The 26,235-nt window shown below is 43.2% G+C and overlaps 1 protein-coding gene across 1 annotated transcript in view; it reads left to right on the forward strand.

Moving 5' to 3' along the window:
- ptdss2 (phosphatidylserine synthase 2) overlaps positions 1-26,235 on the forward strand; it is a 40,816-nt gene that overhangs the window by 9,184 nt on the left and 5,397 nt on the right. Inside the window, exons 3-12 of the mRNA XM_084169134.1 lie at positions 6,069-6,170; positions 9,096-9,178; positions 15,664-15,731; positions 16,847-16,981; positions 20,767-20,817; positions 20,966-21,079; positions 21,375-21,493; positions 21,716-21,830; positions 23,857-24,002; positions 24,120-24,305. Coding sequence (XP_084025260.1) covers positions 6,069-6,170; positions 9,096-9,178; positions 15,664-15,731; positions 16,847-16,981; positions 20,767-20,817; positions 20,966-21,079; positions 21,375-21,493; positions 21,716-21,830; positions 23,857-24,002; positions 24,120-24,305 — 1,119 coding nt within the window. The remainder of the gene's footprint in view (positions 1-6,068; positions 6,171-9,095; positions 9,179-15,663; positions 15,732-16,846; positions 16,982-20,766; positions 20,818-20,965; positions 21,080-21,374; positions 21,494-21,715; positions 21,831-23,856; positions 24,003-24,119; positions 24,306-26,235) is intronic.

Here is a 26,235-nt window from a genome sequence, read left to right on the forward strand (position 1 = left end):
ACCTGATACACATGAAGTGAGAGGTATATACACATGATTAAACTTTATTTAAAGCATGATTAACCTGAGGCAGGACGGAGTCATGACTTAAAACACCAAAGCAAGGCTTCTAGCTCAGGCTAGCTAGCGTTAGCATATTACCTTCAAAGTTGCAAAGAAAAGAAGAAACGTAAAATTTGAAGCCTTTATCCAGTTTGCTACGTGGTGTCGTACTGGATGTCCGGACGACCCTCCGTATATCATTAACAGATACTTTAGGCAACTCCAGCAAACACCTTGTAAACTTCATCTCTGCCATCATAACGGTCTACTGTCACTGGCTAATGTTTTTTTTCCGGTAACAGGAAATGCCCAAACATCCTTATGCCAATGCGGAAGTGATGCGTGCGTAGAGCCTATTGATTTAGTCACCCTAATTCTGGCCATCCTACAAGTGTAAAATCTCCAATAACTTTTGAATGGACTATGATGGAGACTTGAGGTTTGGACCATTGGTTTTCGTAAAGGAGTATCTACACAATTAACATAGTATTTTACACATTGGTCAAAATATGTGTTTTTGATTGGACACCCTACATAAATGTTTATTCCCCAGATATAGGAGTGTCTTATCACGTCAGTTAGTACTGGGCTGTAAACCGTGTTTTACTATATACCGGTATTGATGCATGGACCGGTTTTGGACTTTTACTTTACCTTACGTAACTGTATTTCAATGTTTGGTTTGTTAAATGTTGTATGAATGTAATAACTGAGTGATGAAAGTCTTTATGGCAATCATCCGTTCTTACCGGCAGTAAGAGTCTGCTTACCGTTGAGAACTGCACATTTTTCTAGCAAGAGCTTCTGGTGTGCAAATGTACTTTTTTGCCATGAATCTTGCCTGTGCGGCAGTGCTGGTGCCAAAAGCAAAATTGGCACCCTTTCCCTTGTGGCGAAAGTAAGAACTGCCATTGAAAACACATGGTCCTAGAGGATAATTATTATTTTGATTAAGGAAAAGTGACTTTTTCACAAAATAGAGGCATACAAAGACTAAACAAATGTGGTACAGTGTGGAAAGGATAACATGGGTGAAGGAAATGCAGAAATTGGTGAAAATGCTGACTTTTTTTTGGGGGGGGGGGTTGATTTTAAAACCACTTAGAGAGAGAGAGAGAGAGAGAGAGAGATTGATTTTAAAACCACTTAGAATGTATTTGTTCCCAACATAGGGTCATGCACTACTCATGAAGCATATTTAGAATTTTATTATTCAAAAACATAAAATACTGTCTCATACCGTCAACAATGAGAAAAATATTTTGGCCATACCCCCCAGCCCTAATGTCAGTATAATTTGTTTAATTTCTGATCCATAAAAAGGGCTCACAGACATTCACACCTGAAAATGCTGTTGAGGATTATTTATTGAAGCCTAAATGAGCATTATTATTAAGTGTTATGATTTTTATGGAGACCTTTGCCTGTCAAATTTGAAATGATCATGATGTAGTCTAAATTGACAAATCTTCCAAGTAGAAGAAGGAGAGAGACATTGAATATGTTATGTTCTAGCAAGCATGTTCTGACAGTATCATTTCAAAAATGCTGGTAGGTGAGCAGCAACAAGCATTAGGCCAACATTTGAAGCTTATGTTGAGATTTGACTGCGATACATTGCACCATGACACTTTAGCTTGCGATAATGTGCTTCTTGGTCCTAGCCCATGTGAGCTTTTGTGAACTGAGAGCTGTTTGACAGGCTATATCCCCACCCCTGCCTCGTCAGCAGAAAGCACTTAGAGATCATTAAAGTCATTTAAAGGGTTACTTCGGGATTTTGGCAATGAGGCCGTATATCTACTTCCCCAGAGTCAGATGAACTTGTGGATATTGTTATGTGTCTGTGTCCAGTATGAAGGAAGTTGCAGGTAGTTTCACAAGCCAATGCAAATTAGCGTTACCCGTAGACTTCCAGTCGTTGCGCTAGTTAGCAATTGCACTAGTGCTAGTTAGTAACTTCCTTCAATCTGCATGAAGAGACATACAGATGGTATCCACAAGTTCATCTGACTCTGGGGAAGTAGATAAAGGGCCTCATTGACAAAAATCCCAAAGTAACTCTTTAAATGACTTTAATGATCTCGAAGTGCTTTCTGCTGACGAGGCAGGGGTGGGGATATAGCCTGTCAAACATCTCTGTTCACAAAAGCTCACATGGGCTAGGACCAAGAAGCACATTATCACAAGCTAAAGTGTCATGGTGCAATGTATCGCAGTCAAATCTCAACATAATCTTCAAATGTTGGCCTAATGCTTGTTGCTGCTCACCTACCAGCATTTTTTAAATGATACTGTCAGAACATGCTTGCTAGAACATAACATTGTCTCATTGTCACAATCCAGAAGTATCCCTTTAAGCCGGGACAGATGCTTCGGGGGGCAGTGGAGGGAGTGCAGATATCTGCATCCTGTAAATGGTAGTGGCAACCCACGATCGCCTGTCTGGTTTTAAGACCGACACCTCTGTAGGCCTGTAGGCCTACACATACAAACTTTGAGGACCACAGATCCAAGTAGCTGCCATGCATGGGACAGAAGCTCTAAGTGGGGTTGAGGCTATATTAATTTTTTCATGTTTTCTTGAAATAAGCTTTGTTGTACAATTGAAGGTCAAATAAACTGCATTTCAAACAGTCAGCAATAATCTAATGAATTCAGGGCTTGTGAAGTTATTCCTAGGCTAAATATGTCTTCCACAACCATAAGACCCACTAATAATTACAATATTTTATCGAAATAGTTTAACCTGCTTTTTTGCAATAATCACTGAACTGGCTTTCAAGTCTATGAAAATGCTAATTTTGGTACAAATGTAATCAGAACCATGCATAATGCACATTCATTAATAATGACTAACTTATTGCAGCAGGCATTATTGAAAATTGACACAGATCTCAAAAACAATCTCAAGCACAAGTAGCTAGCTAATCTTTTATATTTCAAGTTTAGCCAACTTAGATCTATTTGATAGCTAACAAGGCAGAACAGTTGAATTGTTATGAACACACCCTTCTGTCCGTCTCCAACTGTTTGAACAGCATGCTAGCCTGTCCACTTTGTTCAGATTTGAAATCAAGTGGCCTACCTTATTTCTCAGAATGAGAACAAGTTGGCAATTCCTTTTTTGCTTATTGCACATTTATAAAACCGACTAGACCGCTAGTATAACAGTCTTTGGCTAAAATGCTGCTAGTGGTACTGCAATGCCGTGCGAGACATTGAGCATTCATTTTCCAGAATCAATGTTAATTGATACTCCCATTTTAGTAGTGTCTGCTCTGCTCGCAATTTGAGGAGTTGAGACAAAAAGGGTATCATGAGAACCTTTCTCATGATAACCTAACTTCTCCTCTATTAGAGTAAAATAATGTCTCAATGTGATTCGGTGTCCATATGACCGATTCTGTTGGACCAAACCTCAAATGCAAATAGTGAGTTGAAACCACTTGTCAGAGAGGAAGAAGTGATCTCATCTTTTTTTGTTTTGAGTGGCAGGGGGCGTGGCTTGGTGTGTGTGTGTGTGTGTAAACAGAGGAAGAGGCGAAGCGAGGTTTCACTCTTGCCAAAATCGGTCCAAAATAACCCCAATGCGTTTCTATGGGCTTATTTTGGACCTAAGCTTGTCGCCTGCCTTTCCGCCTATGGGACAACGACTCCCATTGTTAGGGCGGAGACATGAGCATCTCGTCATTATAAAGTGCCTTCAGAAAGTATTCACACCCCTTTACTTTTTCCACATTTTGTTTTGTTACAAAGTGGGATTAAAATTGATTTAATTGTCTTTTTTGTCAACGATCCACTCAATATTCTGTCAAAGTGGAAGAAATATTGTATTTTATGTATGAAAAAGTAAATACTAATGTATCTTGATTAGATAAGTATTCAACCCTTGAGTCAATACATGTTAGAATCACCTTTGACAGCGATTACAGCTGCGAGTCGTTCTGGGTAAATGTCTCTTAAGAGCTTTGCACACCTGGATTGTACAATATTTGCCCATTTATTCTTTAAAAAAGATATTCAATCTCTGTCAAGTTGGTTGTTATCATTGCTAAACAGTTCTTGCCATAGATTTTCAAGACAATTTAAGTCAAAACTGTAACTAGGCTACTCAGGAACATTCAATGTCATCTTGGTAAGCAACTCCAGTGTAGATTTGGCCTTATGTTTTAGGTAGTTGTCCTGCTGAAAGGTGAATTTCTCTCCCAGTGTCTGTTGGTAAGCAGACTGAACCACGTTTTACTCTAGGATTTTTATTTCTGTTTTACTCTAGGATTTAAATATTCCGTTTATTTTTATCCTAAAAAACTCCCTAGTCCTTGCCGATGACAAGCATACCCAAAACATGATGCAACCACCACCATGCTTGAAAATATGACGAGTGGTGCTCCGTGGTGTGTTGTTGGGTTTGCCCAAAGCATAACGCTTTGTATTCAGGACAAAAAGTGAATTTCTTTGCCAAAATGTTTGCAGCATTGCCTTATTGCAAACAGGATGCATGGTTTTTATTTAAATGTTTATTCTGTACAGGCTTCCGTATTTTCACTCTGTCATTTATGTTAGTATTGTGGAGTAACTACAATGTTGTTGATCCATCCTCAGTTTTATCCTATCACAGCCAATAAACTCTGTAACTGTTTTAAAATCACCATTGGCCTCATGGTGAAATCCCTGAGCGGTTTCCTTCCTCTCTGGAAACTGAGTTAGGAAGGGCGCCTGTATCTTTGTAGTGACTGGGTGTATTGATACACCATCCAAAGTGTAATTATTAACTGCACCATGCTCAAAGGGATATTCAATGTCAGTTTTTTTCTTTTTTTACCCATCTACCAATAGGTGCCCCTTGTGAACCATTGGAAAAAAACCCTGGTCTTTGTGGTTGAATCTGTGCTTGAAATTCACTGCTCGACTGAGGGACCTTACAGATAATTGTGTGTGTGAGGTACAGAGATGAGGTAGTCATTCAAAAATCATGTTAAACACTATTATTGCACACCGAGTGAGTCCATGCAACTTATTATGTGACTTTCTTTACTCCTGAACTTATTTAGGCTTGCCATAACAAAAGGGTTGAATACTTATTGACTCAAGATATTTCAGCTTTTCATTTTTTATTAATTTGTAAAAAAATATATATATATATCCACTTTGACATTCTGGGGTATTGTATGTAGATCAGTGACACACAATCTCAATTTAATCAATTTTAAATTCAGACTGTAATACAACAAAATGTGGAAAAAGTCGAGGGGTGTGAACACTTTCTGAAAGCACTGTGTATACAGATCTCTGGTATAAATGGGAAGGTGCACACAGCACAGCACAGAGACGAGACCAAAAAGACAAAAGCAGACATAAACGCTCATATAAAAAATCAACTTCCATTTGGAATATCGCACTAAAACATACGTTCAAATTAATTGAATGAATTTGATATATTGCCCAGCCCTAAGCTCACTCCCTCTCTCTCAAGAATGCTGGCAGACAGGCATCGTACCTCAGAGGGATTCTGTGACCGCCGCGATCCCTTTCTTCCACCCTTCTCCCTCCTTCCCCTATCGCTCTCTCACACAATTTACCCTTTTGAACATCCTCCAACCTATCATTCACTCAATGTTTTTCTTCTCTTCCCTGCCCCTACCAGTCTTTTATGGTTAAACAGTGTCTGTAGATACATTGTGTGGTAGGTACGTGCTTGAAACTTAAAACATGCAATGTGGCCTGTTCATATGTAGCACTCTGAACTGTGGAGAAAAGGGAAATCTCATAACTGTACTCAAACTAGGATGCTGTATGGAGGAACGTTATAACAGCCCAGTATCAGCACATGCATGGCAAAGTGCAGATTAACTGTCTGTTGTCATTGAACTGAAGTCGCCCAAGAAGCTCAACTCTCTCTTACACACATACTTTGTGACTTCTGCTCATGTCCAGCCAATGAATGTTGCTGATTCTTCTTGCCACACTGTCATTATTGCCATTCTCTCTCCCCACCCTCTCTCTCTCTCTCTCTCTAATTGCAGGAGAGCACATACAGTCACTGTGCTTTTCATTCTCACCTGCGTGTTGGTCTATGTCACTCTGTTGGAGGAGACACCCCAGGATACAACGTACAACACTAAAAGGTCAGCCATTCGGTTACGCACGCACAATGTCTCTCCCATGACGTCTTATATATTCATGCAGCACACTACAAAACACATTCACTTAGTCACGACCGCTTGTGTGAAATGAATCACTTCCACCTCCAACAGCCAGTCACCTTCAGCCCAGCTGGCATGTAGCACAGTCAGCACATAGACTATTAGGTTCCTCCTTTATTTTTTAGGTTTAACTGTTCCATTCTTGAGCACTTTTGAAATGTCAAAATATATATTGTACAGTAAGACGTGCTGAACTCTTACTAAGTTATGTAGCGTAAAGATGCTTTAGATGCTGTGAAGCCTAGTAGAAATCTGACTTTTATGAAAGAGATGGCCAGCACTTCAGCAAAGCGGCTGATTGAGAATACATCTAAGATTGCCAGGCATAGATATAATGTAGGAAAAAGCTAGGTATTGACTAATGGATGCTTTGGAGAGCAGAGGACTGTTTCTATTTCTCCCCCCCCCCCCGCTTTGGTACTAGTCATAAACATACATTAGAGTCCCAAAATTTACTAAAGTATAAGTAAGATAACTTTAAGAACCTTTTTGAGCCTTTGCATGATCTTAAGCCATTTCAGTGAGTTTTGCGAGCAGAGGAATTTGGCAGCATTGGGGAGTCTTCAGACGGAGGAAGTGTGTTTGCGTGCTTGTTTGTGTGTGTAGTATGTGTGCGGGCGTTACTTAGGAAGGAGTTAACAGGAATAGCTGGGCGGGGGTTGTCTGTACTGACAATCTGACGGTCATTAACGGGATTTGCCATGGTCAGCGAGGCCCAGCTGGCCTGGGAGATTAGAGCCCACAGCAACTTCTTCCCCCGGGTCACAACCAACGGCACTGCCCTACTGCCTGCCTGGCTGAATGCCTTCACCTGAATGTACTAATCCCCTGGGGGTGGTTGTCTAACTCACCTTGGCTTTCTTACCTGATCGCCTCTGTCATGTGCACTGATCAGAAAGGACATGATAGGGAAAAGCACACATGCCCTCATAGGCGTAATGCAGTTTGCTATATTGTTTTTGTCGATCCAGGTCTCTCAGATGGGTGTGGTGAAAGGAGAGGAGGCCGTGTAGATTGAGATGCAACCCTGTAGACCTTTTAGCTAGCATGCCACATATACTCAGCGTGCCTGGGCCCTGACCTTAACTTGCCTGGTCTTTGACCTCATTGGTCAAATAATGATCATATTTCAATGCAAACCATGAATTCCAGTCCATGTACACTGCTCAAAAAAATAAAGGGAACACTTAAACAACACAATGTAACTCCAAGTCAATCACACTTCTGTGAAATCAAACTGTCCACTTAGGAAGCAACACTGATTGACAATACATTTCACATGCTGTTGTGCAAATGGAATAGACAACAGGTGGACATTTTAGGCAATTAGCAAGACACCCCCAATAAAGAAGTGGTTCTGCAGGTGGTGACCACAGACCACTTCTCAGTTCCTATGCTTCCTGGCTGATGTTTTGGTCACTTTTGAATGCTGGCGGTGCTTTCACTCTAGTGGTAGCATGAGACGGAGTCTACCACTCACACAAGTGGCTCAGGTAGTGCAGCTCATCCAGGATGGCACATCAATGCGAGCTGTGGCAAGAAGGTTTGCTGTGTCTGTCAGCGTAGTGTCCAGAGCATGGAGGCGCTACCAGGAGACAGGCCAGTACATCAGGAGACGTGGAGGAGGCCAACAACCCAGCAGCAGGACCGCTACCTCCGCCTTTGTGCAAGGAGGAGCAGGAGGAGCACTGCCAGAGCCCTGCAAAATGACCTCCAGCAGGCCACAAATGTGCATGTGTCTGCTCAAACGGTCAGAAACAGACTCCATGAGGGTGGTATGAGGGCCCGACGTCCACAGGTGGGGGTTGTGCTTACAGCCCAACACCGTGCAGGACGTTTGGCATTTGCCAGAGAACACCAAGATTGGCAAATTCGCCACTGGCGCCCTGTGCTCTTCACAGATGAAAGCAGGTTCACACTGAGCACATGTGACAGACGTGACAGAGTCTGGAGACGCCGTGGGGAACGTTCTGCTGCCTGCAACATCCTCCAGCATGACCGGTTTGGCGGTGGGTCAGTCATGGTGTGGGGTGGCATTTCTTTGGGGGGCCGCACAGCCCTCCATGTGCTCGCCAGAGGTAGCCTGACTGCCATTAGATACCGAGATGAGATTCTCAGACCCCTTGTGAGACCATATGCTGGTGCGGTTGGCCCTGGGTTCCTCCTAATGCAAGACAATGCTAGACCTCATGTGGCTAGAGTGTGTCAGCAGTTCCTGCAAGAGGAAGGCATTGATGCTATGGACTGGCCCGCCCGTTCCCCAGACCTGAATCCAATTGAGCACATCTGGGACATCATGTCTCGCTCCATCCACCAACGCCACGTTGCAGCAGACTGTCCAGGAGTTGGCGGATGCTTTAGTCCAGGTCTGGGAGGAGATCCCTCAGGAGACCATCCGCCACTTCATCAGGAGCATGCCCAAGCATTGTAGGGAGGTCATACAGGCACGTGGAGGCCACACACACTACTGAGCCTCATTTTGACTTGTTTTAAGGACATTACATAAAAGTTGGATCAGCCTGTAGTGTGGTTTTCCACTTTAATTTTGAGGGTGACTCCAAATCCAGACCTCCATGGGTTGATACATTTGATTTCCATTGAAAATCTTTGTGTGATTTTGTTGTCAGCACATTCAAGTATGTAAAGAAAAAAGTATTTCATAAGATTATTTCATTCATTCAGATCTAGGATGTTGTTTAAGTGTTCCCTTTATTTTTTTGAGCAGTGTATATAGATGTCATAATGTTATAAATGTATATTTTAGTCATCCTGTAAAGAGGACTGATCTCTATGTGAGTTTATCATTAGTTGTTCTAATTACTTAAGTCTGCTTATGTTTTCTACCAGAGGGATTGTGGCCAGCATCCTAGTGTTCCTCTGCTTTGGAGTGACACAAGCCAAAGATGGCCCATTCACCAGACCACATCCAGGTAACACAACCTCCACCCGCAGTGCAAATACTCTTCACATTTCAGCTTCTTTGTGCTCTTGTACTTCAGTTAACACAAGCCTGACACATTAAATGGGACTCACTCACAGCATAACTACATCCTGTCCAAAGAAGAGACACTGCCAGTGCTAAAAGTTAGTGAGTCAATTTGCAGTCGCTCTTACACCTTGAAAGAAGAAAAGAGGGAGATAATACATTTGCGAAACCGAAAAGCGGCATCCCTATAAGAATTCTTCCCAAGGTACGGCCTGCGGTGAATCACTGCTTTTAAAGGGGGTGTTGCAGCAGCACTGTGTACATGTCAAACATATAAAAAGTTGTCAACTGCCGGGGAAAGCACAGACGTTAAGTCAAACTCTGTAATGGAGTATTGATCCCCTGTCTGTTCTTCTTCCTTTGGAAATGTCTTTAGTGGGGAGAGACAGAATGCATGTCTGCTTTTAGATCAATATAGATGTTTGGAGGCACCGCAATGGAGTGGGCCATGAAGACTATCCCGACTGTGTGTGAAATACAGACAGATTACATACACTGCGTCAGATAACATTACATCCGCCAAACCCAGATTAGTCCATCGGACTGCCAGATGGTGAAGCGTGATTCGTCACTCCAGAGAACGCATTTCCACTGCTCCAGAGCTTTACACCACTCCAGCCAACACTTGGCATTGCGCATGGTGATGTTAGGCTTGTGTGTGGCTGCTCGGCTATGGAAACCCATTTCATTAAGCTCCCGACAAACAGTTATTGTGCTGACGTTGCTTCCAGAGGCAGTTTGGAACTTGGTAGTGAGTGTTGCAACCGAGGACAGACTATTTTTACGTGCTTCGGGACTCGGTGGTCCCGTTCTGTGAGCTTGTGTAACTTACCACTTCGCGGCTGAGCTGTTGTTGCTCCTAGACGTTTCCACTTCACAATAACAGCACTTACAGTTGACCGGGGCAGCTCTAGCAGGGCAGACATTTTACAAATTGACTTGTTGGAAAGGTGGCAAGCTTGACGGTGCCACGTTAAAAGTCAATGGGCTCTTCAGTAAGGCCAATGTTTGTCTATGGAGATTGCATGGCTGTGTGCTCGATTTTATACACCTGTCCGCAATGGGTGTGGCTGATATAGCCAAATCCACTAATTTGAAGGGGTGTTCACATACTTTTGTGTATATACAGTGCATTCGGAAAGTATTCAGACCCCTTGACTATCTCCACATTTTGTTACCTTACGGCCTTATTCTAAAATTGATTAAATTGTTTTTTTTCCCCTCATCAATCTACACACAATACCCCATAAAGACAAAGCAAAAACAGGTTTTTAGAAATGTTAAGTTTCTTCAAGTGCAGTCGCAAAAACCATCAAGCGCTATGATGAAACTGGTTCTCATGAGGACTGCCACAGGAGTGACCTCTGCTGCAGAGGATAAGTTCATTAGAGTTACCAGCCTCAGAAATCAGCAATTAACTGCACCTCAGATTGCTGCCCAAAATAAATGCTTCACAGAGTTCAAGTAACAGACACAGCTCAACATCAACTGTTCAGAGGAGACTGTGTGAATCAGGCCTTCATGGTCGAATTGCTGCAAAGAAACCACTCCTAAAGGACACCAATTAGAAGAAGAGACTTGCTTGGGCCAAGAAACACGAGCAATGGACATTTAGACCGGTGGAAATCTGTCCTGTGGTCTGATGAGTCCAAATTTGAGATTTTTGGTTCCAACCTCCGTGTCTTGATGAGACGCAGAGTATGTGAATGGATCTCCGCATGTGTGGTTCCCACCGTGAAGCATGGAGGAGGTGGTGTGATGGTGTGGGGGTGCTCAGCATATGTGGGAACTCCTTCAAGACTGTTGGAAAAGCATTCCTCATGAAGCTGGTTGATAGAATGCCAAGAGTGTGCAAAGCTGTCATCAAGGCAAAGGGTGGCTACTTTCAATAATTTAAAATATAATTTCATTTTTTTAACACTTTATGGTTACTACATGATTCCATATGTGTTAATTTATAGTTTTTATGTATTCGCTATTATTCTACAATGTAGAAAATAGTACAAATAAAGAAAAACCCTTGAATGAGTAGGTGTGTCCAAACCTTTGACAGGTACTGTATGTATTCAGACCCTTTACTCAGTACTTTGTTGAAGCACATTTGGCAGCGATTACAGCCTCGAGTCTTCTTGGGTATGAAGCTACAAGCTTTGCACACCTGTATTTGGGGAGTTACTCCCATTCTTCTTTGCAGATCCTCTGAAGCTCTGTCAGGTTGGATGGGGCACGTCGCTGCACAGCTATTTTCAGGTCTCTCCAGAGATGTTAGATACGGTTCAAGTCCAGGCTCTGGCTGGGCCACTCAAGGACATTCAGAGACTTGTCCCGCAGCCACCCCTGCGTTGTATTGGCTGTGTGCTAAGGGTCATTGTCCTGTTGGAAGGTGAACCTTCGCCCCAGTCTTAGGTCCTGAGCGCTCTGGAGCAAGTTTTCGTCAAGGATCTCTCTGTACTTTGCTCTGTTCATCTTTCCCTCGATCCTGACTAGTCTCCCAGTCCCTGCTGCTGAAAAACATCCCCACAGCATGATGCTGCCACCGCCGTGCTTCACCGTAGGGATGGTGCCAGGTTTCCTCCAGACTTGACGCTTGGTAGAGTGGCCAGACAGAAGCCACTCTTCAGTAAAAGGCACATGACAGCCCGCTTGGAGTTGGCAAAATGCACCTGAAACGATTCTCAGACCATGAGAAACAAGATTGAACTCTCCAAATACAGGTGTGCCAGGCTTGTAGCGTCATACCCAAGAAGACTTCAGGCTGTAATCGCTGCCAAAGGTGCTTCAACAAAGTACTGAGTAAAGGTTCTGAATACTTATGTAAATGTGATATTTCAGTTTTTTGTTTAGTAAAATTGTGTAAAAACCTGTTTTTGCTTTGTCATTATGGGGTATTGTGTGTAGATTGAAAAAAAACAATAATTTAATCCATTAGAGTAAGGCTGTAACGTCACAAAATGTGGAGAAAGTTAAGTGGTCTGATCCTTTCCAAATGCACTGTATGTTTGAAATTCACTGCTCGACTGCGGCACCTTAATGTGCTTCTTCTTGAGCCACTCCTTTGTTGCCTTGGCCGTGTGTTTTGGGTCATTGTCATGTTGGAATACCCATCCACGACCCATTTTCAATGCCCTGGCTGAGGGAAGGAGGTTCTCACCCAAGATTTGACGATACATGGCCCCGTCCATCGTCCCTTTGATGCGGTTAAGTTGTCCTGTCCCCTTAGCAGAAACACCCCCAAAGCGTAATGTTTCCACCTCCATGTTTGACGGTGGGGATGGTGTTCTTGGGGTCATAGGCAGCATTCCTCCTCCTCCAAACACGGTGAGTTGAGTTGATGCCAAAGAGCTCCATTTTGGTCTCATCTGACCACAAAACCTTCACCCAGTTCTCCTCTGAATCATTCAGATGTTCATTGGCAAACTTCAGACGGGCATGTATATGTGCTTTCTTGAGCAGGGGGATCTTGCGGGCGCTGCAGGATTTCAGACCTTCACGGCAAAGTGTGTTACCAATTGTTTTCTTGGTGACTATGGTCCGAGCTGCCTTGAGATCATTGACAAGATCCTCCCGTGTAGTTCTGGGCTGATTCCTCACCGTTCTCATGATCATTGCAACTCCACGAGGTGAGATATTGCATGGAGCCCCAGGCCAAGGGAGATTGACAGTTATTTTGTGTTTCTTCCATTTGCGAATAATCGCACCAACTGTTGTCACCTTCTCACCAAACTGCTTGGCGATGGTCTTGTAGCCCATTCCAGCCTTGTGTAGGTCTACAATCTTGTCCCTGACATCCTTGGAGAGCTCTTTGGTCTTGGTCATGGTGGAGAGTTTGGAATCTGATTGATTGCTTCTGTGGACAGGTGTCTTTTATACAGGTAACAAACTGAGATTAGGAGCACTCCCTTTAAGAGTGTGCTCCTAATCTCTGCTCGTTACCTGTATAAAAGACACCTGGGAGCCAGAAATCTTTCTGATTGAGAGGGGGTCAAATACTTATTTCCCTCATTAAAATTCAAATCAATTTATAACATTTTTGACATGCGTTTTTCTGGATTTTTTTGTTTTTATTCTGTCTCTCACTATTCAAATAAACCTACCATTAAAATTATAGATTGATCATTTCTTTGTCAGTGGGCAAACGTACAAAATCAGCAGGGGATCTAATACGTTTTTCCCTCACTGTATTATGTGACTTGTTAAACACATTTTTACTCCTAAACGCAATGAGGCTTGCCATAACAAAGGGTTTTATACTTATTGACTGAACATTTCAGCTTTAATTTTAAATTTTTTTTTGTAAGAATAAAACAAAAACATAATTCCACTTTGACATTTATGGGGTATTGTCAAAAAAATCTGTAACCCAACAGAAAATTGGACAAATCATGTTGTGTGAATACTTTCTGTAGGCCCTGTATTAGAGTTTGAATCCCTTATCCATTACTGGAAGCAGAGTACTTCAAAGCACCAATGTAATGCCTTAATCTGAGCTCTCACTGCACTGCCAGTGGAATGTCTACAGTGCTAGGAGTTCACATCAATGGGACCAGTCAGAGCCCGTTTCTCAACCCCTTTTTCTGTGTATGATCACCGTGTATGATGGATTTAGCTACAGTTTAGCATTTTAGATAGCGATCAGCAGTACCTCTGTTTGTTTGCACAGCACATTTCCCATCCTTTAACATAGACTGATCCGTTCATACTGTAGTCAAGGAGCCTTCAGATAAGCTTTATTTTCAATCAACAGTTGGAATTTTGTGGATGTTTATCAGAACCTCTTAGATTCTCAGAATGGGTCATTTTAACCAGATGACTCTTATCCAAATTCTACAACACTATCTTGCCTCTTCAGATAGTCCTGAGCAGAGTAGGTGAGATCAAATAGTTTGCAGGCCGAGCTAGGTCTTGCCTCCAGATCGGCAAGGAAAATTTAAAGCAGCAGTTTCATAGGAGACAGACGACTTCCTTTTATCAGGGAAGTGTGCATAAAGCCCATGTGAATGCACTGTTGGTGCCAGGTTCCTTAGGGCCATGAAATGACTCAGTCACAACCATAGTAGGATTCCTAGTGAGGGAGAGGAGAGCAGATGCTTGACTGCAAGCCTTTTGGGGAACAGGAGGCATTTTGATAATGCGAGCTATCAAGTTTCCAGTTTTGTTGTGCACACGTGCAGTTAAATGCCTTTCTTGCAAGCTGTTTCCCAAAAATGCAGTTATCAATATCAGTAGTACTATAAAATAAAGTAAAGTCGAACAAAAATCCACAATAAATCTAAATGAGAAGAACACGAGAAAGTAAGTAAGCTATATACAGGTTCAGTTCCAGAGTCGATGCCAATAACATATTTCCAATGTGCAGGGCTACTGGAGTGGTAAGTTAGATATGTATACGGTAAGGTGACTAGGCATCAGGATATATGATAAACAGAGTAGCAGCAGCATATATGATGATTGTATGTGAGTGTGTGTGTGTGTGTAGAGTCAGTATGCATGTGTGTGCGTGTTGTGTGAGCAAATGAAGTGTGTGTGTGTGGTCAATACAGATAGTCCGTTTAGCCATTTTGTTAGCTATTTAAGCTATGCAAACACGACGACACTTGTCATGCTTCAAAACAGACAATGCATGCTGTGCAGTAATGTTGCCTTGCGGTCCTTATTAGTGACTGAGTTTTGTGGTTATTTACTATAGAGTCGAATGACTCACCAGTGCGTCAATCTAAGTTACATAACAAAAAAATCCCCATAAAAATCTGTCAGTTTTAAACTGAAGATATGTTTTTTTGCATTGGATGAGTCTCAATCCACCACATCTGCCAGTGTCGCACTTCTGCATCTGTGGTGAAAGGTGGCGGTGTTTGTCAGACCATGAGACATCCCGAAAATCGGTCTTCTCACAAATGTCTGTAGCGTCCGAACAGTTTGACCTACAAAACTATTATGCTGTATGGGGAGACTCTCACGAACACAATGGTGTCCTCCGTTTTGCTCTATGACCCCCACAAGTGTCACGGGATTCATCTGAAGGTAACCGGTTTAAAAAAACAAATGGCAGTATGAAGGCAGTTTTGTGTAAAAAACATATGTATATACTTCTCCTAGATTTAGGACAGACACTTAAAAACCTGGTTTCTTATAATACATTTTTGGACTGTCCTTTTTGCCATTTATGAATGTGTTTCTATGGCTTTAGTAGTAAAGGCCAAAATCTATATTTTATCAAAACGGGGGGTCCTAAAATTCCAAATCAAAGAGCTAAATAATCGATAGTATGACCATCTTAAAACAATTCTATATGTTAGCTTAGCCCTCCCCCAACGTCTTAGACTCTAAAGAATTAACAAGGAAAGCACTGTGTGTGAAGTTCCAGGAATGCTTAGCAACTGTAGATTATGCTAAAATGATCATCTTTGTGTTCTCTCTTTTTCTCTCCAGCATACTGGCGCTTCTGGCTATGTGTCTCTGTTGTCTACGAGTTATTCCTTATATTTGTGCTGTTCCAGGTGGGTCGATTGCACCAACACACACTAGAGCACTGAATTGTTTGTGCTATTATAGCTGCAATAGATCTGTCGTTCGAATGAAGAATCACTCCAATCAGCTTTGAAATACAGAGCCAAGTTCTCTCTGGGAGCACTGACAACTAGATCTATTTAGGAAAGATGGACAATCAAAAGGAAAAGGATCAACGACATGATTAGATGCAGAATGGATCTGAAGGGAATGAAACAAAACACGTCTTTGAGAAACTAGTTAACTTCTCAATGTACATAGAGAAGTTATGTTCAAAGTATACTGAACTAAAATATAAACGCAACATGCAGCAATTTCAACGATTTTACTGAGTTAAAGTTCATATAAGGAAATCAGTCAATTGTAATAAATAAATTAGGCCCTAATCTATGGATTTCACATGACTGGGCAGGGCTGCAGCCATGGGTGGGCCTGGGAGGGCATAGACCGGGAGGGCATAGACCCACCCACTTGTGAGCCAGGCCCATCCACTGGGGAGCCAGGCCCATCCAATCAGAATGACTGGTCTCAGACGATCCCGCAGGTGAAGAAGCTGGGCTGGCGTGGTTACACGTGGTCTGCGGTTGTGAGGCCGGTTGGACGTACTGCCAAATTCTCTGAAACGACATTGGAGGCGGCTTATGGCAGAGAAATGGACAATCAATTTTCTGGCAACAGCTCTGGTGGACATTTCTGCAGGCAGCATGCAAATTGCACGCTCCCTCAAAACTTGAGACATCTGTGGCATTGTGTTGTGTGACAAAACTGCACATTTTAGAGTTGCCTTTTGTCCCCAGCACAAGGTGCACCTGTGTAATGATCATGCTAGTTTAATCAGCTTCTTGATATGCCACACCTGTCTGGTGGATGGATTATCTTGGCAAAGGAGAAGTGCTCACTAACAGGGATGTAAACAAATTTGTGCACAAAATTTGAGCATTTTGTGTGAATGGAAAATGTCTGGGATCTTTTATTTCAGCTCATGATATATGGGACCAACATGTTGCTTTTATATTTTTGTTCAGCATACATACAGACAAGTACATATAGACAAAGCACTAAGTAGTATCTATTTGTGTATGTTTAATTTGCCCTCATTCATTAGACGGTCCATGACGGCAGACAGTTTATGAAGTACATTGACCCCAAACTGGGGGTAGCCTTGCCGGAGAGGGACTATGGCGGCAACTGCCTCATATACGACCCGGGGAACACCACCGACCCCTGGCATAACATCTGGGTAAGACACGCATGCGCGCACACATTAACCTGTAGCATCAGGAGACCACCGCAATGGTGGCACCTGCAGGAGCTGTGACACTAAAGACTTCTCTCTCGCTTTGTCTCTCGCGTTCTCTCTCTCGCTTTCTCGGGCACTCTCTCGGTGTCTCTCGCTCTTTCTCTCTGTCTTTCTCTGGCCGTCTGCGAGGCTCTTGACTGATGTGTCTAGAGCAGATTGGATGCTTAGACCGAGACGGAGTTTTAAAGTACTTCACTCAGGGCTCCAACAGACTGCTCTAGTGGACTGTACACTCCAAAATGCTGGCGTTCTGTGGGCTTGTTAATTTTGTAACCATAAATTACACTAATTAATCACTGTAATTTCCACATATATTTCAAACCACTGTTGTCCTCGTCAAACAAGGTTCTCAGTTCTCTGTTAACATGGTTGTAAAAGGGCTGTCCCAAAGGTCACTGTTGACTGTAGGTCGCTGTTGGTTGTAGATTCCACCATAAATGCTGAAATGCAATTGTAACAATTGCTTAACACTATGGGCTACTGTATGTTTAAGCTTAAACTCTATTGGACCAGTTAGGTTTGCTACTGGAGTAGTAGGGAGAATTGAAAACCGCACAACTGAATAATTTAGGAAAAGAATGCCGAAAAATTATTACAAAAAAAGAATCACCTTGAGTAAATATTGATATGTGAAATGTGTACAATGAGCTCAATATTAATTCAATACATCAACAGTACAATAGACTTAGATATCGGCCATATATCCCGCCTATAGTTTACTATGGTGCACCCAACTCTATTTTAATCTGAGGGTATCTCAGCTTTCAAAGTTCAATACAAATACAATAAACATGAGTCTACAGAAAAACACAACCCAATTCACAAATACTGACTTATAAACCACTATGAGATGGAATCAAATGTGAGTGACTATGCATATCAATAAACACTGTAATGTGTTTAAATGTGGTATGTGCTTATGACAGTTCAACTGCAATGTATGGTGCTATGATGTCTTGCAACAAAGACTCCTACCACACTGTGGTATGGCAGTGCAAATTCAGTATCCTCCAAGAAAAAGGAAAAATAAATATTTGCATGCAAATCTTCTTACGGATGTCCTGGGTTCGGGCAGCTCGCTATCCTTGGTGGATCTGAATCCATACTTAAACCTGACCTGTTATACAAACAGGATCACAGAATATATATACAGTGGGGAGAACAAGTATTTGATACACTGCCGATTTTGCAGGTTTTCCTACTTACAAAGCATGTAGAGGTCTGTAATTTTTATCATAGGTACACTGCAACTGTGAGAGACGGAATCTAAAACAAAAATTCAGAAAATCACATTGTATGATTTTTAAGTAATTAATTTGCATTTTATTGCATGACATAAGTATTTGATACATCAGAAAAGCAGAACTTAATATTTGGTACAGAAACCTTTGTTTGCAATTACAGAGATCATACATTTCCTGTAGGTCTTGACCAGGTTTGCACACACTGCAGCAGGGATTTTGGCCCACTCCTCCATACAGACCTTCTCCAGATCCTTCAGGTTTCGGGGCTGTCGCTGGGCAATACGGACTTTCAGCTCCCTCCAAAGATGTTCTATTGGGTTCAGGTCTGGATACTGGCTAGGCCACTCCAGGACCTTGAGATGCGTCTTACGGAGCCACTCCTTAGTTGCCCTGGCTATGTGTTTCGGGTCGTTGTCATGCTGGAAGACCCAGCCACGACCCATCTTCAATGCTCTCACTGAGGGAAGGAGGTTGTTGGCCAAGATCTCGCGATACATGGCCCCATCCATCCTCCCCTCAATACGGTGCAGTCGTCCTGTCCCCTTTGCAGAAAAGCATCCCCAAAGAATGATGTTTCCACCTCCATGCTTCACGGTTGGGATGGTGTTCTTGGGGTTGTACTCATCCTTCTTCTTCCTCCAAACACGGCGAGTAGAGTTTAGACCAAAAAGCTCTATTTTTGGCTCATCAGACCACATGACCTTCTCCCATTCCTCCTCTGGATCATCCAGATGGTCATTGGCAAACTTCAGACGGGCCTGGACATGCACTGGCTTGAGCAGGGGGACCTTGCGTGCGCTGCAGGATTTTAATCCATGACGGCGTAGTATGTTACTAATGGTTTTCTTTGAGACTGTGGTCCCAGCTCTCTTCAGGTCATTGACCAGGTCCTGCTGTGTAGTTCTGGGCTGATCCCTCACCTTCCTCATGATCATTGATGCCCCACGAGGTGAGATCTTGCATGGAGCCCCAGACCGAGGGTGATTGACCGTCATCTTGAACTTCTTCCATTTTCTAATAATTGCGCCAACAGTTGTTGCCTTCTCACCAAGCTGCTTGCCTATTGTCCATAGCCCATCCCAGCCTTGTGCAGGTCTACAATTTTATACCTGATGTCCTTACACAGCTCTCTGGTCTTGGCCATTGTGGAGAGGTTGGAGTCTGTTTGATTGAGTGTGTGGACAGGTGTCTTTTATACAGGTAACGAGGTCAAACAGGTGCAGTCAATACAGGTAATGAGTGGAGAACAGGAGGGCTTCTTAAAGAAAAACTAACAGGTCTGTGAGAGACGGAATTCTTACTGGTTGGTAGGTGATCAAATACTTATGTCATGCAATAAAATGCAAATTAATTACTTAAAAATTATACAATGTGATTTTCTGGGTTTTTGTTTTAGATTCCGTCTCTCACAGTTGAAGTGTACCTATGATAAAAATGACAGACCTCTACATGCTTTGTAAGTAGGAAAACCTGCAAAATCGGCAGTGTATCAAATACTTGTTCTCCCCACTGTATACCATGAGTACCTTTCATATAAACATTAATATAGCTCTTAGCTTTAATCTCTTACAGGAATAAGAAAATAAAACTTAGTCAAAATGCTTTACACTTTAACTACAGCACCAGGCTCACGTGGACTGAACAATAGACTAGCCTGGGCAAATGGAAATTACTAGTGCTTACACCATTTCTTATAAAGTAATCTAAAACATAACTGTGTACCAAAATATATTATGATAATAGCTAATCACATTTTATAAAAGTATGAAAACTAAAATAGTTCGCCATGCATGATTAGCATGATCACTAACGTTTGCTATTTCAATTGATCGATAGCTGAGCTAGCCTAAATGTTAACGGCTTGTGCGTATGCTTGGTTCAGTATGAACACGCACAAAATGCTAGCAATAGCTTAGCTAGCCTAATCGCTAGCGTCTCGTTCTCCTTTTGAAAACTCACCAAATCCTGCCGTCAATCTTTCCCTCAACCCCTTCACAGCACGTTCGGATAGATAAGTGAGCTATTATCCGTTTTTTTTTTTTTTTAGTTCAGTATTATACAACTTCTCACAACGATTTGAAACTTATTTTTTCTTCGATAGAATGGCGGTATCTCTTCACGTTCCGTTCTAGCTCATTTTTAACATGTTGGCGTCCACTGGTGTAGAATGTGTGGTTAGGAGAGGGACTAAGATATAATATTTTGTTTTGATTGGCTCAACATAAACTGCTCGTCATGCAGCTTCTGAACATATCATAATATAATATGATTGGTTACTGGAATCTCACTAGTAACGATAAGTATTCAACATTAGTTGACCTGTGTTACACAATGTTGTAGGTGTTGTCATTAATGAAACATCTATGGAATGCACTCTTCATGAGTGTGTCATATAGTCCTTGTCCAAGGTAGTCTCATACAATATCAAATGGTCAATGAGTGGTAAGGTTAAGAATTATTACAAGAATGCTGTTTTTGCAGGACAAGATGGATGGCTTTGTCCCCGCTCACTTTCTTGGCTGGTATATTAAGGTGGGTCTGAGTAGTGTACTGTATTTTAGGCCTATATTTAATACTTGATTAATATTAGTACTGGATTAAAGGTAGAGTTAGCAATGTGACATCATCATACATCCACAACAACCGAATTCACATCTCCGTCTCCCTCTTCATCTGTCAGACACTTGTGATCAGAGACTGGTGGATGTGTATGATCATCAGTGTGATGTTCGAGTTCCTGGAGTACAGCCTGGAGCACCAGCTCCCCAACTTCTCTGAGTGCTGGTGGGACCATGTATGTACCTCTTCTTCTTCTTCATAACACACAATTGTAACTGACAAGGATATTTTTGTCCACTGTTGATTTCAGTTGATTTCACTATTGATTTACAATTTGGATACTGGATGTTTAGTCTGTTTTGATACTGGGAGGCAATTCAAAAGCAACTGACTTTATTGAATTTCAAGTGTTTGTCAGTAGATGTTGAATGTTATGTGCAGAAAGCTTGAGTTAGGATTTTGTCCTCAGTGAATGCTGAATGCCATGTCTCTCTCTGTGAATCCTAAATGTCATGTCTGTGTCTTTTCAGTGGATAATGGATGTGCTGGTGTGTAATGGCCTGGGGATCTACGCTGGGATGAAGACCTTAGGCTGGCTGTCTATGAAGCCCTACCAGTGGCAGGGACTGTGGAACATCCCCACATACAAGTACGCTGCCCACCTCCTGGAACCTTGGTTACGCTTGGTTACGCTTGTGCACAAAGAAGTTCCAAGTCCCAACGTCATAAGAGTTATAGATATGGCCGTTGTTTACACCCTCCATCCCTAATATTCTCCTATCAAAGAGTTTGTAGTAGTAGTTTCTTATAGAAGGTTCTCATTTCTTATTAGGGATGGATGGTGTATGATATGTGTGTGTTTGTTAATCAGGGGGAAGATCAAGCGCATGGCCTTCCAGTTCACACCCTACAGCTGGGTCAAGTTTGAGTGGAAGCCTGCCTCCAACCTACGCAGGTGGCTGGCTGTCCTGGGCATCATCTTCATGGTGAGACTCAATCTCTCTCTCACTGTTGCGCTCTCTAATTTCTCTCACCTCTCTCTCGCTCTCACTTAAATCAAATCAAATGTTATTTGCCACGTGCAGAATACAACAGGTGTAAACCATACAGTGAAATGCTTACTTACAAGCCCTTAACCAACAATGCAGTTTTAAGAAAAAAAAAGTGTTAAGTTAAAAATAATTAAAGAGCAGCAGTAAAATAATATAACAGTAGGGAGGCTATATACAGGGGGTACCGGTACAGAGTCAATGTGCGGGGGCACCGGTTAGTAGAGGTAATAGAGGTAATATGTACATGTGGGTAGAGTTAAAGTGACTATGCATAGATAATAAACAGAGTAGCAGCAGCGTAAAAGATGGGGTGGGGTGGGGGGGACAATGCAAAAGTCTGGGTAGCCATGATTAGCTGTTCAGGAGTCTTATGGCTTGGGGATTGAAGCTGTTAAGAAGCCTTTTGGACCTAGACTTGGCGCTCCGGTACCGCTTGCCATGCGGTAGCAGAGAGAACAGTCTATGACTAGGGTGACTGGAGTCATGGTATAGAGGTCCTGGATGGCAGGAAGCTTGGCTGTGATGTACTGGGCCGTAAGCACTACCCTCTGTAGTGCCTTGCGGTCGGAGGCCGAGCAGTTGCCATACCAGGCGTTGATGCAACCAGTCAGGATGCTCTCGATGGTGCAGCTGTATAACTATTTGAGGATCTGAGGACCCATGCCAAATCTTTTCAGTCTCCTGAGGGGGAATAGGCTTTGTCGTACCCTCTTCACGACTGTCTTGGTGTGTTTGGACCATGATAGTTTGTTGGTGATGTGGACACCAACGAACTTGAAGCTCTCAACCTGTTCCACTACAGCCCGGTCGATGAGAATGGGGTTGTGCTCAGTCCTCTTTTTTTCCCTGTAGTCCACAATATTCTCCTTTGTCTTGATCACGTTAAGGGAGAGGTTGTTATCCTGGAACCACACGGCCAGGTCTCTGACCTCCTCCCTATAGGCTGTCTCATCGTTGTCGGTGATCAGGCCTACCACATTTGTGTCGTTGGCAAACTTAATGATGCTGTTGGAGTCGTGCCTGGCCATGCAGTCATGGGTGAACAGGGAGTACAGGAGGGGACTGAGCACGCACCCCTGAGGGGCCCCCCATGTTGAGGATCAGCGTGGCAGATGTGTTGTTACCTACCCTTACCACCTAGGGGCGGCCCGTCAGGAAGTCCAGGATCCAGTTGCAGAGGGAGGTGTTTAGTCCCAGGGTCCTTAGCTTAGTGATGAGTTTGAGGGCACTATGGTGTTGAATGCTGAGCTGTAGTCAATGAATAGCATTCTCACGTAGGTGTTCCTCTTGTCCAGGTGGGAAAGGGCAGTGCGGAGTGCAATAGAGATAGCATCATCTGTGGATCTGTTGGGGCGGTATTCAAATTAGTGGGTCTAGGGTTTCTGGGATAATGGTGTTGATGTGAGCCATGACCAGCCTTTCAAAGCACTTCATGGCTACAGATGTGAGTGCTACGGGTCGGTAGTCATTTAGGCAGGTTATCTTAGTGCTGTTGGGCACAGGGACTATGGTGGTCTGCTTGAAACATGTTGGTATTACAGACTCAGTCAGGGACATGTTGAAGACACTTGCCAGTTGGTCAGCGCATGCTTGGAGTACACGTCCTGGCCCTGCGGCTTTGTGAATGTTGACCTGCTTAAAAATCTTACTCACATCGGCTACGGAGAGCGTGATCACATAGTCATCCGGAACAGCTGATGCTCTCATGCATGCTTCAGTGTTGCTTGCCTCGAAGCGAGCATAGAAGTGATTTAGTTCGTCTGGTAGGCTCGTGTCACTGGGCAGCTTGCGGCTGTGCTTCCCTTTTGTAGTCTGTAATAGTTTGCAAGCCCTGCCACATCCGACGAGCGTCGGAGCCGGTGTAGTACTCTCTCTGTCGACTGTCTGTCTATGTCGCTCTCTCACCCCCTCACACTAATCTCTGTCGCTTGCCTCTCCACTCTCTCTCGCCCTCTGTTAGTTCCTGCTGGCGGAGCTGAACACCTTCTACCTGAAGTTTGTGCTGTGGATGCCCCCGGAGCACTACCTGGTGTTGCTTCGCCTCGTCTTCTTCGTCAACGTGGGCGGCGTGGCCATGAGGGAGATATACGACTTCATGGACGACCCGTGAGTATTAGTAACACTGTGTGTATCGTGTACAGTGTGTCATTACAACTGACTAGGTATCCCCCTTTCCCTTTCTAGCCATTAAATCCCCCGTCTCTCTCCCCCTTCCTCCCTCAGGAAGTTCTATAGGAAGCTGGGGCAGCAGGCGTGGCTGGTGGCGGCCATCACCGTGACCGAGTTCCTCATCGTGGTCAAATACGATCCCAGGACCATCATGCTGCCCATCCCCTTCTTCGTCACCCAGTGCTGGTTCCTGGGCATCGTCCTCATCCTCACCTGGACATTGTGGCGCTTCTTCATCCGGTAAGCTGCCAACCAGTCTGCCAGTCTCCTCCTCTGAGTCGTCTGTTGTAGAACATAGCAATAATGACAAGAATGTGGAATAAAACGGGTCTTTCTCTAGCAGTGTTAGGGTCATGAACTGGAGTCATTCTGGTCTCTTCTGTTAACTGTGGCATGCAGACATGCTTTGGTAACACTTAACATTCCGATTACCATCAACATTAATGAATTGTCAATTGATAAGAAATGCCTTGCGTGAAGACATACATTTATGTTGATTCATGGAACCCTATGTTCAATAATTGCCCATTCTTATTTTAGTAATGTAATACGTTTCCATCTATTTCTTTATTGTGTGTTTTTTGTTGTTGTAGATTTTTTGTTAACTTTTTATTCCATGCATCTCCTCCCAATATGGTATAATGGTTGTTTTATATTTGTTTTTTCCGGGGCTGAGTGTGCTAATTTGTTTTATGTTGCGCCCCCCCCCCCCCCATGCTGGACGTGACTGGGTATATTAGCCCTGCATGTTAAAGCTTCTCGTCTGTGTTCTCCACCCCTCCTCGTGTCCCTTCTCGTTCTCAGCGGCAATGTTCATGTCCAGTAAGGTAGGTGTAGGAGCGAGGCTGTGCCTTTTCTCCTATGTATCTGTGGTTTGCCGTGGTGCCATCATCATCACCCTTCCACCCACCACCTCACCTTCTATGGATCCAAAATGTATCCATGTTTTCCTCCACAGAATGAATCCTTCCCATGATGCATGTTGTTTTCGGGTTATGCCGTGTCGTACATCATCTATCCTCTTCCTGTTTTTTTGTTTTGTTTTCTGACCCTCAGGCCTTTTTGTCTTTTCACTCTCGGATGGTTCCTCAAGTAGAAGAGGGTTTGATCAGTGAAAACACTTTAAATGAAGTGGAAGTGGTCAAGTGCACACTTCAAAGTGCCGTTGTGGAACATTAGGAAGCTATGACTACAGTGTATTCGGAAAGTATTCAGACCACTTCCCTTTTTCCACATTTTGTTATGTTACAGCCTTATTCTGAAATTGATTAAATAAAAACAATTCCTCATCAATCTACACACAATACCCCATAATGACGAAGCGAAAACAGGTTTAGACATTTTTGCAAATTTATAAAAAAATAAATAATAACCTTATTTACATACGTTTTCAGACCCTTTGCTATGTGACTCGAAATTGAGCTCAGGTGCATCCTGTTTCCATTGATCATCCTTGATGTTTCTTCAACTTGATTGGAGTCCACCTGTGGTAAATTCAATTGATTTGGACATGATTTGGAAAGGAACACATCTGTCTATATAAGGTCCCACAGTTGACCGTGCATGTCACAGCAAAAACCAAGCCATGAGGTTGAAGGAATTGTCCATAGAGCTCTGAGACAGGATTGTGTCGAGGCACAGATCTGGGGAAGGGTACCAAAACATTTCTGCAGCATTGAAGGTCCCCAAGAACACAGTGGCCTCCATTATTCTTAAATGGAAGAAGTTTGGAACCACTAAGACTCTTCCTAGAGCTGGCCGCCCGGCCAAACTGAGCAATCGGGGGAGAAGGGCCTTGGTCAGGGAGGGGACCAGGAACCCAATGGTCACTCTGACAGAGCTCTAGAGTTCCTCTGTGGAGATGGGAGAACCTTCCAGAAGGACAACCATCTCTGCAGCAATCCACCAATCGGGCCTTTATGGTAGAGTGGCCAGACGGAAGCCACTCCTCAGTAAAAGGCATATGACAGCCCGCTTGGAGTTTGCCAAAAGGCACCTAAAGGACTCTCAGACCATGAGAAACAAGATTCTCTGGTCTTATGAAACCAAGATTGAACTCTTTGGCCTGAATGCCAAGCGTCACGTCTGGAGGAAACCTGGCACCATCCCTACGGTGAAGCATGGTGGTGGCAGCAGCATGCTGTGGGGATGTTTTTCAGTGGCAGGGACT

This window comes from Coregonus lavaretus, assembly GCF_964263955.1.
Source record: "Coregonus lavaretus genome assembly, chromosome: 9".
Classification (NCBI taxonomy): Eukaryota; Metazoa; Chordata; class Actinopteri; order Salmoniformes; family Salmonidae; genus Coregonus; species Coregonus lavaretus.